We start from the raw sequence: 21,567 nt of genomic DNA, 5'->3' as shown, positions 1-21,567 counted from the left end.
TCTCTCTGATTAGTTTCCATCCATTGCTTCTTGTTCTGCCTTCAGGTGCTTTGGAGAATAGCTTGACTTCCTCTTCTTTGTGGCAGCCCCTGAGATATTGGAACACTGCTATCATGTCCCCACTCATCCTTCCCTTCATTAAACTAGACATACCCAATTCCAGCAACCGTTCCCAGTCCCCTAATCATCTTTGTTGCTCTTCTCTGTACTCTTTCTAGAGTCTCAACATCTTTTTTACATCGTGGTGACCAAAACTGGATGCAGTATTCCAAGCGTGGCCTTACCAGGGCATTGTAAAGTATTAACACAGAAGAATCAGAAGTAAAGTAAAGTTCTTAATCTCTTTAATCCAACTCCTGTCTGAGAAACCAAAACATCAGCATCCGATGTATAGTATATAACAAATGGATCATAATTTGCCAGACACTTTGGACTGCTTCAAAATAGTTCCTTCGAAATCAGTGATGCCTTTATTCACTTACGGTAACCTGTACCTGTTCCACAAGCACTTGTGTTCAAGAGCAAGACGACCTTTCTTGTTAGCGTGATATTCCAAGGATATCATGAACTGCTATGTGCTCTTTTCGGGGATTTTCCAGGGTTTCTCCAGTGGCTAAGAAACAAAATACCTAATTAGGTTTCATGTGTCATCTTTTAAACTAATGACTCATATTTAGAGAAACAATGTAATAAATTCCTCATCCCCAGTTTTTCTTTTTTCACTTTGATTTCAAGATGCTTGCACAAGTCGTGCTTTTTTTTCCTGCAAGCAAGGGGGCTTATCAGTCACATTGTTTTTGTTCTACCCCCAGAAAGACTTAGTTTGGTTTATATTTGATTTAAGACACATTTTTAAAATAATATCCACTACTGAATTATGGAATCAGTGCACAATCAGAGAGTCATTTGGAGAGAGGACATTGCTAATTTCCAATGTGTATTTCCATTCTCTAGTCTTTCTTCCTCTTTCTACTTTGTAAATAACTTATTAGGTACTCTTGGTATGAGAAAGGCAAACAGAATGCATGTTCTGTTCTATTGTGTGTATGTGCACACAACATTGTCAGGCTGGACTTCTACTGGTAGCATGGGTAAATCTCTGCAGTTTTCTTGACAAGGAGCCGGGGAGCGATGCTGCCTCAAGAGGGAAGAGCATTGGGCGGGAGCCGGCAGGGCAGTCCTGCGCACGCGCGCGCTCCCCAGCTGCTAAGGAGTGCTCCTTAACAGCTGGGGAGTGCGCACGTGCACAGGACTGCCCTGCCGGCTCTCGCCAGACGCCAGCCTGCCCTGCTTCCTCCACAGTGAGAGGGGAGGGCATGCGTTCCCAGGCTCGCTGATTTTCCGGCGTATAAGACGACTGGGCGTATAAGACGACCCCCCAAATTTTGAGATGATTTTCATGGGTTAAAAAGTCGTCTGATACGCCGGAAAATACGGTACATTAACAAAGCCTTAATTTAAATCCTTTACTTAGACCAGCAGTTTATTTTCAGATCAGAAGTATTTTGTAAACTACAATTTGCTTTACCTAAAGTTAGTTTTACTTTTCTGGTTATATATATAAAATCAGAATATATATATTCTCAAATAATATTTTATATGTGCATTTATATTATGCCTTGTTTTATTTGTTTTTAATTATATGCAAAAAAGTCTTAATTCTTTGCAAAAAAAATTAAACGAAGCCTATATACTAGTTATTACAAATTGCTGGGATAGGATAATAGCTTCTTAAATAATGGTATATCCTTACAAGATCAGGAACAGTCCATTGTTAGCCTAATCATGCCATCATATGTCTTCTCCCTTCCTTCCTTTCTTCCTTCTCATTTTGCTCCAATAAATATTGAATTAGTGATTTGACTTGGCATAGAAGCTGTATGTTTTAGTACAGGTACAGTGGAAGAGTTGTATGCAGCTTCTAACTTTTTTTGGCATAACATTGTGTACAGTTCAGTTAAATTGTTGAGAGTTTACTTGGATAGTATTTTACTTTTCACAATGTCTTGAAAAGATGGAAGAGGCTGCAAAGGCTGTTGGAAAATCTTCATATAAAGAGTTGCTAATTGTAATGCATGATTTGCTTAACTACTGTATGTTTTTTGTAATTGGCTGGGTCCACCATATATAATGTGGATACTGATACAACACACTAACTTGGAACCAAACTGAACCCATTATGTGTAATACAGTGTATGAATGTAGATTCTGGAAATCTCTCTTTGAAAAGAGAGTTTGATCAGAATGCTTCAGGTGTCCCAAAATCTGGTAACCATATTTGTGTTTAGTTGTCACAAGTGAGAGCACCCTTTCTAATTCTGATGCTTCCAAATATGTTTGGCTTTCAGCTTCTAGAATTCCTAACCATATTGCTGGGAATATTGGGAACTAGACTTTCAAAACATATGGAGAAAAACAAAACTGAGAAAATACATAATATTGATGTCATATCAGTTCCACTGCATTTCTTTCTGCTTCTAGGCAAAGTTCAAATGACTTGTTAAAGTTTTTAAAGCCGTATATTGCTTTGGATTAGGTTACTTTAAATACAACTGTTTCTCATATATCTATCTATGAATTCAGATTAGCAATAGAAACCTTGCTGCTAATATCATTTTAGAAGATTCATCGAATCAGCTTGTAGCCGCGGAGTTGAAAATCATAACACTTGATTGTCTTTGAAAATGGAAGGTCTGCTGTAGACCTTATTCATGCTTTGTACATATTGTGATTTAGTATTGGCATGATATGTTCCTTGAATCTACCAGTGAAAGTTTTAAATATAGTGCATGACTTCTTGCATTGTGCAAACTCAGCCAATAGATCCTTCATTAAAAGAACATTATTTAGTCCAACGTATGAATCCAGCCTAGCTATGAATAGAATAGAATAGAATAGAATAGAATAGAATAGAATAGAATAGAATAAATAACAGAACAGAACAGAACAGAATAGAATAGAAGCGAAGCTGGAAGGGACCTTGGAGGTCTTCCAGTCCAGCCCCTGCTCAAGCAGGAGAACCTATACCATTTCAGACAAGTGACTGTCTCTAGTCTCTTCTTAAAAACCTCCAGTGATGGAGCACCCATGATTTCTGAAGGCAAGCTTTTCCACTGGTTAATTGTCCTCACTGTCAGGAAGTTCCTCCTTAATTCCAAGTTGCTTTTCTCTTTGGTCAGTTTCCAACCATTGTTTCTATGACTCCCAGCCTAATTTGTAATATATCTTAGGCTTGTTGTGATAAGGTTTTTAGCTTTTGTTTTTGTTTTGTATTGGTTGCAATATGTTTTTTGTTAGTTAGAATTATATTTTAATAGATAAATTATATAGCTTTATGACTACATTGAATATTGCTCTGGAACTAGAAATGCACAATAACAGCAGTTGGACAAATATATGTTTTTTAGTCAACTCTGTAAAATGTTTTGATAAATAGATTTGTGATGAGTAAATGATGAGTAAAATTCCTCTTTCTCCCATTTTTTTCTTTAGGATCCAATTGTCAACAAGTGAGGAATTGGGCACAGGATCATCTTCTGGACACAATGCAGATAGACTTCAACATTTCTATCCATGGAGTCTCTGACTGGATGAGGTTGCTGCTATCCATGTTTTGGTGCCATCACCACTTTTAAGAAGCTGTAGTTTGGAGGCTGTCTACTGCTTCTACCTTTCACTGAAGGTATCTAGGGTCAGCAATATAAGGCCACAAGTGGAAATCCAACCCTTACAAAATAGCTTCCCCTGGACAAATCTTCACAATATTTTCTTTCCTTCTAGGATAAAGGTCTCTGTATTCTTAGGGACAGGTAAGATCTTACCTCTCCAATTGAGAGTTTTCTCTCTTGTGGAATTTACTGGCTTCAGTGACTGTTAAAGAGCCATTCTCTCTAGTGTAGGTGGTTTTAATATTTTTTGTTTTCCCAAAGGAGAAAATAAGCACTACTTTCAAAAATGGACTTTTCACTCCACTCTGCCTCTTTCACCTTGAAGGTGACCTTATTGTTGGGATCTTTTCTCAGCCTCTGTCTTGGCCTTGAGTTTATGGGCCTTCCAAATCAGTGGGCTCGTTACCTCCGCTGGGATGCAAGCACAAGAAGTGACCTAAGCTTCCAACTGAAGACAAACATCTCAGCTGGGCTCCTTCTCTACTTTGATGATGGTGGTGTCTGCGACTTTCTCTGTTTATCCCTGATGGACGGACGCATTCAGCTGCGGTTCAGTGTAGACTGTGCTGAGGCTACAATTGTTACAGAAAAGCGGGTCAATGACAGCAATTTACATTTTTTGATGGTTAGTCGTAACCATCTCCAGACAGTTCTAGTTCTTGATGGTGAAGCCAAACCTGGTGAGGTGCGCCCACAGCGTCAGTATATGAATATTGTTAGTGACCTCTTTTTGGGAGGTGTCCCATCAGATATCCGTCCTGCCGCCTTAACCCTTGAGAGTGTCCTGGGTGAGCCACCATTTAAAGGATTTATCATGGACCTAAAGTATGGCAATTCAGAACCTCAGCTTCTGGGCCACCAAGGAGTCCGCCTGGACATGGAAGGGTTGTGTACAGAGAATCCTTGTGAAAATGGTGGAACTTGCTTTCTTCTGGATGGTGAACCACAGTGTGATTGCTCAGCCACTGGATACGTTGGAAAACACTGTTCTGAAGGTAAGACTTCCTGAAGAATTTTTTGTACAAAAAAGTCTTGCTGGCCACATGTTAGGTGTTTCAGAATGCTTAATCATCTTTGAGATAAAAAGAATATGTGATGCTAGTTTAGCATGTCAGTTCATAAATCATAGTTCTGAATCTTTTTCACAATGTTTGCTGGACATTCTTAGCTTGATTATTAAACATTTCCTGTATTTCCTGATTTGGTCAAGGATTGCTTTATATACATACTGTATCATCCTGAAAAATAATCATTGTCTTTACTGAAAATGAAAAATGAGGCAAAGAGTTAATTAAAGAAATAAGCAGCTCACCTTAATATCTTCCTCTGTCTAAAATAAGTTATAGTGATTAAAGCAAGGACCAGAGACTCTTTGAATGCCTTACATGATGGCGAAACAGAAAAAAAAGGATTGTGTATATTCATAAGAGCATTTAGATCATAAATGTTTACCTGAAATTCTGCCAGTGTTTTTGAGTAACATTTTAAGTTGTCTTTAACTGTTAAAGCCAGGTTGAAGATGGAAGAATGGCTATATTGTCTTGGACTGGGTGAGAATCTTTGTAAATATATGAAACAAAGATTGAGAACATAAATTTAATTTGCTGTGTAATTTGCTCTTGTTTGCTTTTGGTATTCAACTGCTTCATTGTATGATTAAAATGCTTCCTTTCTTTTCATTTATCTCCCAAGTTTTCTCCTATGTAATTTCCAGGGAAAGTTAAGTCCTTCAGAAGTCTAACCCAGTTATGAATCATGGATATATCCTCACTTTGGCTTTGCTGCAGGTTGGTCAAGAACAAGAAAAAGAATTCACCTTCACTCTACACAAAATACAGTAAATGCCACAGAAGGTATCAGTGGGAGAAACAAATCAAATTTGAATTCTACCAATAAATCAGTATATTGCGAGATAATTATGAATACCTTTTGTAGACTTCCCCAACTTGATGCCATCTAGATTTATTGGACAAAAGCTTAAACAGTTCCTAAGTAAACTGGGAATTATGGTAATTGTAGTTCAACTCAATTAGAAATGAATTAATTCAAATAATTTTAGCAACTTGTCTTCTGTTCCTCCTAACTTGTTGAATCTAAAACTTCTTTTAGATTTTGGCGTGCCAACAAGTATCCTGTTTTGATAAGCAGGAATGTCTTTCATTTCCAACAATTCCTTGACACTTATTCATCCTCTTTGAGGTATTAAATGGTTTCACACTATTTCTTATTTCTTGGATTTCTGTGTTGATTTGCAGATGGTCACTGGCTTTTGCTGGAAGTTGATGGGACTCAATCAATAGTTCCTGTTTTAATAGCTAAATGCAGTGTGTGTGTTTTTAAAAAAAAGATTGGTTCTCTCAACCGAATTCAAGCCATTACTTGACTATTGATTGATACGTGTCTCCGAATGGCAAAACTACTATTCTGTGGACAAGGAAAGTATATATAATACTTAGCCAGCCCCACCAATACTAAAGTTACATATTCCATTTACAGTATCACAGATTCATTAATGCAAAATGCATAAAGTGCATAATGAAATCTTTTATAGAAATTCTTGGTAAAATTCTACAAGAAACAGCAGAGATGCATGGATTTTGGAAACAGCTTGTTGCTGTTACATGGTGCATACTTGTTATATGGTGCATACTTGTTATTATGCACCATGTAATCTTGGAAAGCTCTTAGGAAGATTTTTCCTGATGAAGCACCAATAGTGATCTGATCTTCATTGTCATCTATAATGCAATGGTAAATTGAGGAACAGGTTGGTAATGGATCGTTGGGAGGTTCAGATGACTTAACAGCTATCCAACTATGCCAGGTTTTGCATGTGAACGTGCAGATATAACACTTAAGCTCAGATATTGTTTTCAAAAACTATTTCTTTAAGTGGATTGTCCAAAATTAAGCATTAGAAGGTAGTATTTATTGTTACCTAATGCAAATCTTAGTGCTGCAACTGGAACGAAAGATTTATCACCAAATAAGTGCTTTCCAGAACCAGAGATTTTTTTCCCTTTTTGCTCAGTTTCTCTTTAAAACCTTTTCAGATTTTTCCTCTAAATATTTTTTCCTCCAAATATTTCTATCCCATTCAACAATAACTTGATGTTCTGAAGAATTAAAATGATGATGTGGCTGACAAAAGAATTGCACTTATTATGGCAGCAAACAAACAAAAGGGAAAATTGTGTATGTTATGCTACTATCAATACTAATGAAATGCTCCATTCTAAGAACTGTTGGAAAATTAAAAGCTTCTGGTTAACAGTCCTAGCTTTGCTAAATAATTCTGGAAGTTGGTGAGAATGCTGGAATTTCAATTGAGATTCCCAGTTTTGGTCTTAAATTACTATTCCTGGAGGAGAGGAAATATTAAACCTTTAAAATCTGTGCTGTAAATGTGCTCACAGGATCCAATTATCATGAGTATTCAAGCAAAGTCCAAGAAGACGTGTGCATTTTGTTTTCAACACACAAAACCTTCTGTTGGCTGAGTATGCAGCTGACACAGGATTGGCCCAAGACAGAGTGCTGCCTAATGAACAGTAGTAAATGAAGTCACCCATGCAAGGTACATAGATTACTGAGAGCTGGCAAAATTATTCTGGCAAATGAGAGAGAAAATCCACCAACTACAATTTGTGGCAATAGTAATGAAATAATAACTAAATAAACAATTAACACTGCTATCTTTTTATGACATCCAAAATCTGCTGCCTGAGGCAGCTGACTAATTCAGACTAAAAGTAAGGCCAAGCCCCACAACTGATATCAAACACAAACTCTTCAAGTCTCAGTTTCCTCTGGAGATGCTTCAAGAACTTATAGAACAAGGAATTGTAATAGAAAAAATCCTTGTATCTCTCCTACCCCATTTTCTAGCAACATCTCAATAACTCTCTAGTTTTCTAAGATCAGAATGGTGCCAGCAGGGACTCAAGTTTTCAGGATGGCCACACATGCAGATTGGCATGCATTGAAAAGAAGCTTAGGAGCAAGAGTACTTCCAGACCCCTACTGCTATTCACTTAGGCAAAGTTGGGATGAAGTCTTACTCTTGTTTAATTGTGACCAAGATGTTATGCAATATAACATCAGGGCATTTTCTTAGATGCACTGTGACAGTGCCAGAGCTAGTAATGTTGATTGTTAAATTAGTAAGTCTGTTTCATGTCATGTGTATACATAGCTCAGGAACTACAATTTTCCATCTGATGTGTAGACAAGGAGTTGGAGAACTGGTGTCTTCTAGTTACCTTACATTTCAAGTCCAGCAAGTAACTAGTGTGGAAATTGAAATTCAGAACACTGGAAGAGCACCAGTTAGTTTGCTCGGATGGAGAGCAATCCTGCATTTCTCAAGTTACACTTTTAGTCTTGAGAGCTACATGGCTGAAGAATGAAAATGACACTGATATCCTTCGCTATTTCGGTCAGAAGAGATCTCTCTACTTAGCATAATTTGAGGAGATACATCAAACAAACATCCTTCCTATAGCTTTCCTGGGTTTTTCAGGTGGGGCTAAGTGAAAATTTTGCTAAGAAATTGCATTGAGCTCTTCTGGTAGTAACCGTACCATATAGCCAACCTCACTACCCACTTCACAAAGCAACCTCTCAAAGCCTCCTTCCCCCCATAGGGGCTGTTTCTAAACAAAGCCTGAATAGGGGCCTGATTGCACTTCTTTCCTTGATTGCAGAGCAAGATTTCCTGGGGATGCTGCCTCCAGAGTGACAGTGGAGCTTGTTACTCTATAATTATTACACTTTTGACTATGGAGTGAACAGATTTCTCTGTGCTCCATTAAAGGAAAAGAAGGAGCCAGGACCTATGTTCCACCTGACTCTCTGGCATGGCCATGGCTTCCTGCTCCAGATGGGCTTTATGGCAGCTGCTTGATTTTTTCTTGCAGGCACACAATGCCCTGCTATCACCTTCCTTCAATTTTATGACATTAATAACTGCTCTGGCATTGCTCCAGAGCTTGATGGCTGTTCTTAATTTACATATATTTTGTAATCAAAAAACAAACGAACATGACCATAATATTTGCTTCTACTTCCATTTTCCTGATGAATGAATATGAATTGCTGTTTTTTAAAGTTCAGCAGAGGTAAACAGACACTAGGTTCCTCTGATTTTTGCCCTGTTATTGTTACAAGTTGAGATGACATGGGGTACATTAAATTTTCTGGCTCTGATCCCGAAGCTTGGATTGCACTTAAGTCATAGTAATAGGAATCATAAACCAAAAGTAAAAAGGAGAACAATATGAAGTTGTTGTTGTGGTTGTTGATATTACTTTTTGTGTAACAATACACACAGTCTTTTCCATAACATTATTTCCTATCCCAGTTTGTGGTGATTCTTTATCACTTCACTGTGGATAGAATTAAGGAGGGATGGAATTATTGTGTAAAAGTTCTATCATGGGCCAACCTCCCAAGTCTGCATCTATCTACAAATGAAAAATGAGCTAGATATTTGAAATTCTAACACAATTGGTTTAGGATGATCTTTAGAAAGTATTGGGATCATATGTCCTGCTAAAACAAAGGAGTATTGAGATCAAGCTATAGTGAGCCATGGACCCCTTACATTTCACCTTTTCCCTACTGATAGCTAAATCATGAAGAGGAATTTGAAACTTTCACTTCTAATTTTATTTAACCAAATAATAGAATTCAGGACAACACTAAAGTGTGATCAACAAATGTTTCATAGCCATGCTGGAGAACATGTGCACCGAGGCCCACTGTGCTCATCCTAGTCTAACAAAACTGAGTTAGTGGATGTTAAATAGGGCCACTGTCATTGATGTTTTTGGTGGAAATCCACAAAAGATCTGGGTGAATCACCCCCAATGAAATCTCTCTTATTCTTCCATGCAAATTTATTTTTGCATGTTTTGATACTGTTTTCCAAACATATCTTAATTTAATGGTGATCCAGATGGCCACCAACACAAGATGAACTAATTAATGGCTGCAAAGTGCTTGCAGGCTGCATGGTGCAGTGTAAGCATAATTTGTTCTAATAATAACAGTTGTAAATATCAGATAGAAAAGCAATTTCCTTCAGTCTATACCCAAGTTATTATAATTTGCTACTGTCAGATAGTGTGTTTTCTCTCTTTTTTTTGTAGACACAGATACCAAAACTATGCATTTTACATTGGAAGCTACATCCTGTGGTAACAGAAAGTACAATAATATGTGGAACTCTGAATTTCTTGAATGGAGAAAGTATGGACAGAAATACTATGTGAGATATATGGGGAAGATGATTACACTTCTGGATTGTAAAATTAAGCAGATACAGTCTTGCAACCCTGAACATGACTGTCAATTTCATGAGGAAATGGAGGTGTTAAACTTTAGGTGAACTGATCTGTGGCATGTTATGCACTCGCAGAGACATCTAATTAATTTCTTTACGAGAATTACTTTAATAATATAAATCACTTCCTCTTTGTGTTGGAGAGATTAGGTATCTAAGACAAAAAAAATAAGGTGAGCACTTAGGAGAAGGAACTAATGCATTCTTTGGAATCGTATTGATGTTTACTTGGCTTACTATGTGGATTTAGCTGTCAAAATTGGTTGAGCCTACATTTTCTAAACTCCTAGGCAAGTTTTTAAGAGTGGAAAGCAATGGAAAGCAATTGGAACTTCACAGTTACAACAGAGCAATAAAAATTGTGGAAGACAGTGAGAATGTACATCCAGTGAACAATCCTTGAATACCCAAGAGAAGACCTGCACACCATCACTGTTTCAACTGGTCAGAACTGAGGGAAAAAGTGACTCTGTTTTTATGATATTCCACAGTGTCCATCTGTTTAGAGTTGCTCTGTTTTTTGCACTTTCTCTCTTACCTTTTGGTTCCAGTTTTGTCTTTTGTAATGATTGATAATCCCACCTAGGGAAGCCAGCGTGATTTTCTTAGTTCCACTGCTGTCTAGTGGCAGCAATGTTGTTCTTGAGTGGAATTGCATTGCCCTCCACCATCCTTCATTGCAGACATATTTACTGCAATTTCGCAGACAAAATTGTTAATGGTTGTGAATTGCTGAGGTTCAGACATGATGGGAAGTATGTTTGAAATGGAGAGAGTAAGTTTGAAAGAAGGAGTAGCAATGGAAATGTACTTTTGAATTGCTTTGCTTGCTCTACATATTGACTCAGAAACAGCTGTAGAATGGATCCGACTGAATGTTCATATGCATCTTGTTGAAAACTATTTATAGTGCAAATGGAAAAGAGGGTAATAAAAATAAATATTATCCATGTAAAATCAAATTACCTCACTTTTCTATTCTTTTCAAGACAATTTTATTTTTCTCCAGTGGAAGCATTTCTTGGATATAAGGATGCTTAACAGAAGCATTGTTTAGGTGCTGCTCATAGCATTTACTATAAATGTTGCTATCCTTTCAAACTTGGATGCCCTTCACCCCAATTGTTGTCTTGTTCTTAATAACTTTTAAAGCATGTAGGTGTTTTGTGTGGGGAAGTGAGAGATTGTGAAAAAGCTAGGAATGAATCACGTAGAAATGGACTCAGCCTAGGCGGTGAGAGTTTTGGGCTCCATTTTAATTACTTCACTATAACTGAGGCTAATCAATTCCTATTACAGTTTCTTAAGATTCTGTATTTATTCCAGAGTAAGTTTAGAGTTATCTTAATGAAATCTGTATTGTTATTTACTTGTTATTTACTTATCAACTGCATGGGCAAGAATAGGTAAGTATGCCTGATACTCCAGTGCAATTCATAATCCTATGTAATCAGGGCTCTAAACTAGTTGAGGAGCTTCTAAATTACAGAATATTCCCTACTTTAGAAGTTATGTATGTGGAATTGGTAATGGAAGAGATAGAAGAAATGACCCAACTTTGGAAGAGGAGCCAAATATGCTACCCCTTTAACTAAATGCACTTTTAATGAATAAATGAGGCTACATGTTTTTCAAAAAAGTTAAATTTTGCATTCTTAATGTACAACTATAATACAATTGAAGAATAGTTTGGGTTTTCCAGACCTAATGCTCCAAATACAATGGTACTCTAGTACTGCATAATCAATCAATGTCACAGCCAATTGTCTGGAAACAAACAGATATTAATCAACCTTGAAATTAAGCTGGAAGCAAATACGCAAACTGTTGCTCAGAATATTTGAAACAACCAGTTGGCAATTTGTTTGGTCCTTCAGTCCTTTAAGGAGCTACTGGCTGTAACAAGTAGTATCTGACCACAATGAATAGCATCTTACCATTCACAGCAATATTAGACAGAATAAATTAATGGCACATCTTTTAAAAACCTAACATGATTATGTAGAATAGAGAAAGTAGATACAGAGAAATTAATTTCTCTAAAATTCGTAATGCTAGGGTTTATTCATTGTTACTGATTAGTAATAGGAAGAAATCAAACAAAATGCTTTTCTACCAAATCTACCAATTCACTACCAAAAGTTGTTAGGATGGCTACTAGTTCACACAGTTTTAAATACGGATTTGGTAAACTCATAAAAGGTGACTATCAGTGACGCATCATCATTATCATCAAAACCACTTGTTCTGAGGCAGCTTGCCCTTGAATATCAGTTGCAATAGCAGAAATGGAGACAAGTATTGCTTTGAAGTTCTCATTATGAGCTTCCTAGTGACATATGCTCAACTACATGGACCTTTGGTCTGATCAAGTTAGGCTGCCCATTGATTAGGTCTGTAACTTATTTGAACTTGAGACCTTACATAGTTGACAGTATTAAAGTTGTGGGTTTTTTTTCTTCACATTTTAATTAATATTCTTAATATCTATATTTTTTATATTTCTTTCTTAGATTATATTTATTTCAATTTCGGAAAGATCTTTTATATGTATTTAAATTTATTGATGAGAGTCAATTTAAACTTTTAAAAATAAAGTAGCATATCTCTTGATTCATATCATAATAGAAAATTACTTAGGACTTTTTAAGAAGCCACCTTGTATTTCAAACCTCCCTAAATCGGGGTAACAGCTAATAGGAGGGTATTATTTGAAGAGGCCTGATCCTGGGATTGTACTATCTGAGCACTATGGCTGGTGGCTGGGAAGCCATGTGGTTGTGGAATTGGAGGGGCTGTTACATGAAAAATCAGCACTTTCATTGTTTAAAAGGGTTAATTTACTCATTCAATGAAGAAAAGTTGATAGAACTGGGGAGCTTTCAAGAGTTTGCTACTAATCAGTTTTACAGTTAAGAACAAATTTCCCCAATAGCCCTATTTTATACTGTATGCCTGCTTGCTAATAATGTTTATGCAAGTAAAGTCTTTTATGACAATGCTGAAATCTCATGAGCTCTTCCACAGAATCACTGATATGTTCTGAGAGAGCTCTCACAAGAATACCAAAATCTTGAAAGATACAGGCAGTATCACATGGGTTTTTGTGCTTCTAACGTTGCCAGGATTCCTCCTTCTAACCTTTTCAAATTTTGTGTCATGTTAAATTTCTAATTGAATTCCTGCTATGTTACATTTCTAGCTAGATTTCTTCAGTTAAATATGTTTAATTATTCATTTTTTATACCTTGTTTTATCCATATTTTGGTGGGAAACATAATTTCATATATTTCTGTATTTTCAGTTCCAAATTTTTAAATTCCCTCCCTTTATTTTCACATTCCTGTACTTTATACATTATGCCTCTGGTCCACTAATTTTATCACCTGGTCAAAGAATGCAGTAAGATTTGTCTGGCATGATCTGTTTTTGACAAATCCATGTTGGCTTTTGATAATGAGTTTGTTTGCCTCTAGGTGTTCACCAATTCATTCCTTGATTATCTTTTCAGAATCTTCCCAGATATTGAGGTCAAGCTGATAGGTCTGTAGTTTCCTGGATCTATTTCCCCCCCCTTTTTAAAGATGGGAACAACATCAGCTCTTTTCCAGGATCTTTGAAAGATATAGTTCAGTGATTCTGATATCATATTTGCCAGTTCCTTGAGAACCTTGGGGTGTAATGCATCTGGGCCTAGTGATTTCAACTAATCTAGGGTGGACAGGTGCTCACTTACAATTTTCTTGCCTATCTTAACTTGTGTTTCTAACAGGTTGGACTGTTTTTTTCCCTTTGTGTAAAGATGGATGCATGGTGAAGAATGAAGAATGGTTGCAGGATTTGGGTATAGCTAGTCTAGAGAAAAGAAGGACTAGGGGGTGACATCATAGCAATATTCCAGAGTTTGAGGGGCTGCCACAAAGAAGAGTGGGTTCACTTATTTTTCAAAGTACCAGAAGGCAAGACAAGAAACAATAGATGGAAACTAATCAAAGAGAGAAGCAACCTGGAATTAAGGAGAAACTTCCTAACAGCGAGGACAATTAACCAATAGAGCAGCTTGCCTTCAGAAGTTGTGGGTGCTTCATCATTGGAAGTTTTTAAGAAGAGGCTGGACAGCCACTTGTCTCAAATTGTATAGGGTCTCCTGCTTGAGCAGAGGGTTGGACTAGAAGATCTCCAAGGTCCCTTCCATCTCTATTACGGATTGATTGAAAAATGTCATTTTTTATTTTTCTTGCTTGTACCTTTCCCCTTATTATTGCATTTGGTTTTAAAGGTGCTCCTATGTTTTGGATGTGTGTAAGTACTCTTCTGATATTTATTTTATATTTTTCTATTTGTAAAATGAAAAATCACATTAAAAAGTTGTATTTAGTTAATTTCATTCTGCTGCTGGAATGTACTTAACATAGATCCTCATTAGTGCAATGTAGATTACAGGTAGTTTGGTTTGCAAGGTAATCTGTAGATTAGAAATTATAGTTTGCAGAAAATAGCATATTAGAGGTAGAACTTAGCTTCGATTGTACTTATGCTGGCCCAAATGTGTCAGAATTTATAGGTACTGCCTTTACTATTGGCAGAAAACACTGCATGTGAAACAGGTATAACTAAGTCTCGTAGTTTGTAGTCTATTTGACAAAAAAGCATAATGTGATTTCCCACAGTCCATCTTGTAGTGTCTGTGGCTTATGGAATACAGGTAGTTCTTGACTTATGATCACAATGATGATCAGAATTTCTGAATTTCACTTTTTCTGAGGCTGTCATAATTTTGAATCATCATTAAATGAACAGTTGAGGACTACCTGTACTGTGACTTAGAATGTAGACTGTAGAAGAACAGGTATTGATAAATGAAAGAAAAGAAACTACAGTAACTGTGAAATTAAGAGAAATGGGGAAAATGTAATAGAACTGAATGAATGTAGTCTTATGTGAAATAGAATTGATGAATGCATGCTGAGAAGTGAAATGGATAGGTTCAATTATGATTGAAAGGGCTAATATCAGAAAATATGAATTGGTGTTGATATATAATAATAATAAAGTTGGAAGTCATCTTGGAGGTCATCTAGTCCATCCCCCTGCTCAGGCAGGAAACCCTATAACATTTCAGACAAATTGCTGTCCAGGCTCTTGTTAAAAACTTCCATTGTTGGAGCATTCACTGCTTCTGGAGGCAGGTTGTTCCACAGGTTAATTGTTCTAACTGTCAGGAACTTTCTCCTTAGTTCTAGGTTGCTTCTCTCCTTGATTAGTTTCCATCCCTTGCTTCTTGTCCTGCCTTCAGGCGTTTTGGACAATAGGTTGACTCCCGCTTCTTTGTGGCAGCCCCTGAGATGTTGGAACACTGCTATCATGTCTCCCCTCATCCTTCTCTTCATTAAACTAGACACACCCAATTCCAGCAACCGTTCCTTATATATTTTAGCCTCCAGTCCTCTAATCATCTTTGTTGCTCTTCTCTGTACTTTTTCTAGAGTGTCAACATCTTTTTTACATTGTAGTGACCAAAACTGGATGCAGTATTCCAAGTGTGGCCTTAACAAGGCATTGTAAAGTGGCATTAATACTTTATGTGATCTTGATTCTATCCCTCTGTTAATGCAGCCTAGCACTGTATTGACTTTTTTGGCAGCTGCAGCACCCTGATGGCTCATATTTAAGCGATTGTCCCTCTCACAGTTACTACTATTGAGCAAGGTACCACCTATACCAAGGGTAGGCAACCTTGGCTCTTTTATGACTTGTGGACTTCAACTTCCAGAATTAGTTTCCCAGTGCTCCAGGATCTTTGAAAAATATAGTTCAGTGGTTCTGAGATCACATCTGCCAGTTCCTTGAGAACCTTGGGGTTGTAATCCATCTGATCTTGGTGATCTGAACTTATCTAGACTGGACAGGTGTTCACTTACAATTTTTTTGCCTATCTTAACTTGTGTTTCTAATCTGTTTTTATGGTACTGTTTTTGATAGGTTGGACTGTTTTTTTCCGTTTGTGTAAAGACAGATGCAAAAAACCAGTTAAATAGTTCTTTTTCCCTGTTGCTTGTCACCTTCTTGCCACTTTCACCCACTAATGGAGCAATCATTTCCTTAACTTTTTTCTTGTTTCTTACATGTTGAAAGAAGCTTTTTTTTGTTATTTTTAACTTTGGTTGCAAGCTTGAGTTCATTTTGGGCCTTAGCTTTCCTCACTTCATCTTTGCAGGCTTGGGCTACTTGCTGATATTCTGCCTTAGTTATTTGCCCCTCTTTCCACTTTTTATACCTGTACTTTTTATCTTTCTATTTATCAGAGAGTTCTTTATGCAACCATGCTGGTTTCTTTTGAGAGCTGTTATTTTTCTTCTTTGTTGGTATTATCTCACTTTTCAAAATTTCCCAAGCTTCTTGAGTTGTTTTCCCCTTGAGGATTCTCATCCATGGAATTCTTCCCAAGCTCTCTCTAAGTTTATTGAAATTAGCTCTCTTAAAGTCCAAGACTCTAGTTTGACTGTTTTATTGCTTGTCCTTCCATAATGTTGAATTCCAGTATTGCATGATCACTTCCCCCCAAGGTTCCTGTGGTTAATTTCATTCTGCTGCTGGAATGTACTTAACATAGATCCTCATTAGTGCAATGTAGATTACAGGTAGTTTGGTTTGCAAGGTAATCTGTAGATTAGAAATTATAGTTTGCAGAAAATAGCATATTAGAGGTAGAACTTAGCTTCGATTGTACTTATGCTGGCCCAAATGTGTCAGAATTTATAGGTACTGCCTTTACTATTGGCAGAGAACACTGCATGTGAAACAGGTATAACTAAGTCTCGTTGTGGATGAGAAATAAATTCATACTAGAGTGTTATTGTTGCAAAAAAGATGAGAATAAGATGGAATGTATACAGGGAAGAATAGAGTTGCAGAGAATCAGAGCATGAAATGCTTAAATATAAAGCACGCAGAAGTTACAAAGCAATTTTTGATGAAAATAAAACATTGTTCTTGAAAGTAGGAGAAGGCGGCTACAAAAGAAGCCTCCAGAAGTCTGAATGGAATTAAAAATAATGAAATAATTTGGAATTAAAAGAAGGAACAGGAAAACATACTTTAGAGATTTGCATAGGAATGATAATGGTTTTATATGGGCTGGATCCTACTCTGCATCATTGTTTATGGTGAAACCTGCTGCCCCTCTAAAACTTTGTCCCATTCTTGCCATTAGGCCTTAGTTATGTGCTGAGCTCACGAATTGGGAAAACTTGATCTCTTATTTTATAATTAAGTTTCTTTATTAATTTTGGTGAACTGCTATAGTGTGTAGTTGCCAGAAAAATGTGCTGGAGCACACAATTTGAGTTCTTGGCTACTTATATGAATTATTCAACTACCTACATGGCTTACTCTTCCTCAACTATTTAAAAGGCCCTTCTTCTCTGCAGGCTAAATTAAACATGCAGGAACTGAGGATTTGATGAATGATCAGCTCAGTGTAGACACCTTTCGCTTTGTTTCTTGCTCAGACCAGCAAACAGTGCAAAGCAGTTAGTGACTGTTGTCCAGGTATTTGCCTTTTCCTGTCAGTATTTTTCATCTATTTTTAAAAGAAAGGGAAGATTACTAATCAACATAATATGAGCAAGACATAGTCCTTAGAGAAAAGCAACTTAGATGGAGATGAAGAAGAAAAAATGATTTTTTTTGAATCATGCTATAAACTGACCTGAATCATACCATCTGGACAGGAACATTGCATTTTTGCTATGCAGGTCTTATATTTATCAGGATTAATAAAACATAATTCATAAAAATAAAATATGGATAACTTTGGAGAATTCCAGTGTTGTGAAAACATTTTTCATGCTGCTTTTTTTGTTTTATTTTTAAGTTGGCATATTAAAGAATAATGGACTGAAGAGACACCTGAGTGAACTCATTAGAAATGAACCTGAGCCTTACTGTGTTCCTCATCTCAAGAGAACTTAAAGTGCTATGTAAAGATTGAATGATTGTTCTAAGATGATGTAGTGTTGTTTCTTAGGACTTCCATGTGAATATCAGTTTGGCTGTACAAAAGCAATACACATATTGTTAGACAGCCCTAAAAGATAGCTTGGGCAGTACGCATTATAAAATAAAGTAATGCCATATTAATACTGAAATATAAATATAATCTCTTAAACCACAAATCCAGCCATAGAATATATTTAGATTTTAAACAGCAATGGAAATGTCAGAGATGTACATTATGGATACTCCTAGTTTCATTCAGATTAATACTTTATCATATGATAGTTAATACTTCAATCATATGTTAAAGGGCAGCTTGCATATCCTTGTAGCAATCTATGGGGTGGTGATTGAATTTTAGAGTGAGAGAGTTTCTCCCTGCCTTGAAGGAGGTTATGATGTGCCTTTCTATTTCTTGGCAGCACCCACCAAACAGTACGCTACAATTTCATTACAATAACAATTTCAGATCAGGTAAATCTAATCCTCTAATTTCCTTTGCATCTTGTAAAACCTTAGATTTAACTCATGTTTTTTCTTCTGCCACACAGTTATAGATATACTGTATTCTTTTGCTGCTGTTAAAATGGTGCATCAGTTGTCAAAATAGGTATTAATACATATTCTTTGAAATTAAATAATATATAATTCTTGGCAGGACTTTCATTTTTATTACAGGAATTGTCCCCAGCAATGACTATTGTATCACGTTTGTCATAGAGATAAGCAAATATTTTACTTGTTGATTTTAAAACCTGATAATGCACCAAATTCTTTTAATTTGCCTCATGAAGGTCCAATTTTTTAAAAGGATCTTTTAAAACCAGCATCAAGGTCTCTGCAAAAGCCCTTAACTTATAAGTTTCTTTTTAAATTATGCCTTCTTTCTATAATGATTTTATTTAATATCTGTGTAAAAGAACTGGATTTTCTTTTATAAAAAAACTCATAGGATTATGATCTGAAAAAGAGTTTGATAATATCTCTACTTTAGAAACTTTAGTAGACACATTTTTCAAAATCCAAATCGTATCTATTCTTGAAAATGATTTATATCTTTCAGAAAGATGCCAATTCAAGGGAGTACATCTACTTATAAGTAGGTGTACTCCCTTGAATTGACATCTTTCTGTCTCCATATGCCCACAAAATTGTCCATCTTTTGGTAATTTGTCTTGAGTAATTTTAACATTTTTCTCAGTAGTTATATTCAGTTGTGGGGAGTTCATTCCTTTTCAATCTCCTTCCTTCAATCTCTTCAATCTCCTTCTCTCTCAGTTCCAGTAATGCCAAATTATCTCGTTCTCTTTCTGGCTCTGTGTCCATAATTTCTGTTTTACTGTCTGGAATTACCACTGTTAATGTTGATTTGTTCTAAATTTCTAGACACTTGTTTTACAGAGCTTTCCATCTTCTTGACTTCTTCTTTTATCCCCTCTTTCATCTTTACAAGTGTTTCATCCATTCTTTTTTTAAAAAGCTGTCAATTTAGTATCCAGTGATTTAGTCAATTTAATATCAAGTGATTCAGCTAACATATTGCCCGAATCCTCTAACATTATTGGAAGTAAATCCGATGTAATTCTTCTCTCCGTAGGTTGCACTAGTGATCCTCTCCTCCCCTCTGCTATTTTTGCGACTTTTCTGGTGGTTGCCATTGTAAATATTGTAATCCAAAAGTGAAAATGTTTCAATTTCAAGGGAAAGGCAAGATTGTCCCCTTTTTACCTGTTTTTTCTTCCTGTGCCTTTAATACTTTCATGTCAAATAGCACTGCAGTAATTACATCATAGTCTGTTCATATTATCTTTATCTTTTGTTTTGTAAAATTTACCAATTGTCTGTACTCTTTAATAATAAACAAATAATATTCCCAGAAAGGTCCAGTTTGCTTGTCTACTTTAATTCCAATTTATTCAAAAGTAATTTTATTTCAAAAAAAAAATCATACAGAATAACTGTCCCCTTTATCCATTTTAAACTTTCTTACATCTGCTCCTTCTTAAGCTTTTTGTCAAAGTTTTTAACTCTTTGCCCCACCTCCTATTTTTTTAGTCCTTACAAAATGTTGACTCACCAAATGGAATTATTTTATCTTGCTCCTTTAGAAAATCTCTCTTTAGCTATAAATGAATTACATCCAAGAGGATTTAATTTTGAATCAAAAAAGAAAATATGGCCATTACTCCTGAACAAATTTTTTATTCAGTTGTTAGATTTATATCTTGTCTTTCCTTTAGGAGCCCAAGATGAGACATACGTATAGCGCACTTGTTCCCAATTTTCCACACAAACAACCCTATTGAATTGAAGCAGAGAGACTAGCTGAAATTCACTCACTGTGGCTGAAGGTGGATCTCAACCAGGGTCTCTCTAGTCTTAGTCCCAACTCCTTAATCACTGCATTATGTTGGTACTCCATATAGGAGATGTTGGGTTGTACACATCAGTCTGTTTCCAACTTGTGTCTGTTTTGGATATGTATATTTGTAAGTCTGTTTTGTCCTGTTTCCTTACTAATTAGCAGTCTTTTTTAAAAAAAAAACAACACAAACATTTACATTGCAACCATATTTTTTCACAAACTGCATTTTAACTCTTTCATCCTCATCTATACATTTCCATAAGACTTTTGATATAGTCTTTTTGAGATGAGGACTGCATTGCGTGATTAGGGGATGTGTGAAATTAAACAGATAAGCTGTTGTAATATGCATATTCACCTGTGGAGTGTGTATCAGGACATTTAGTTTTGAAATGCAGGCTATTCAGCATCTTGTAGTTTTAGGATTGTTATAATTTGCATTATATCAGTGGATGAATATTTTGAAGAAACACTTTAATAACTGTGATTCTACTTAAGTGTTGGTTGTGGAGATCGGTGATTTAGAAACTTTTTTTAAAGTACAATTGCATTTTGCCATTTACTTACATATTGATAAGATGGGTTTCCAAATTGTATTAGGAAAATGTCTAGCTATTTCTATTTTCTTATTCACAGTTCTTCAACAGAGCAGCAAATAGATCTATTAATTTCCCGTCATTTTATAAGTAACTACATGGTAGCCCCTCAAATTTTAGAATAACAGAAGAGACCTTGGAGATCATGTAGTCCAAACTCATGTCCAAAGAGGACTCCATTGTTATAGAATCCTTAACAGATGGCCATCTGTTTATATATCTCCAGTGACAGAGAGTCTACCACTTCCAGATACAGGCTGTTCCATTTTTGAACTATTCTTACTATTAACTTTTTTCTGGTGTCTAGTCTGTTTCCTAGTCATTTATATCCATTGTTTTTTTGTTGCCCCGTTGCAAAAACTGAACAATTCTGTCCTGTCTTCATGACAGTCCTTTAGCCACATGGAGACAAATACCATGTCTTGCCATAGTCTTCTTTTCTCCAGCAAGTCATACATATTACTACCAGATGTTCCTCATATTCATTTCAGGGCCTTTGTCAGTTTGGTTACTTTCTTCTGGAAATACTCCAGTTTGTCACTGTTCTTGAAATGTTGTGTTTGAAAGTGGAATCTGTATTGTAGATGTGGTCTG

General features: G+C 36.2%; 1 protein-coding gene across 1 annotated transcript in view; it reads left to right on the top strand.

The window, feature by feature from the left end:
* Nucleotides 1–3,954: 3,954 nt before the first annotated feature.
* NRXN3 (neurexin 3) overlaps nt 3,955–21,567 on the top strand; it is a gene marked incomplete at its 5' end in the record, with an annotated part of 1,287,103 nt that continues 1,269,490 nt past the window's right edge. The window contains one exon of the mRNA XM_083375237.1: nt 3,955–4,663. Within this exon, the coding sequence (XP_083231363.1) occupies nt 3,955–4,663 (709 nt within the window). The remainder of the gene's footprint in view (nt 4,664–21,567) is intronic.

This window comes from Vipera ursinii (genome assembly GCF_947247035.1).
Source record: "Vipera ursinii genome assembly, chromosome: 1".
NCBI classification, from domain to species: domain Eukaryota; kingdom Metazoa; phylum Chordata; class Lepidosauria; order Squamata; family Viperidae; genus Vipera; species Vipera ursinii.
Note: the sequence above shows the minus strand (reverse complement) of the source record. Positions and strands in the feature narration are given on the sequence as shown.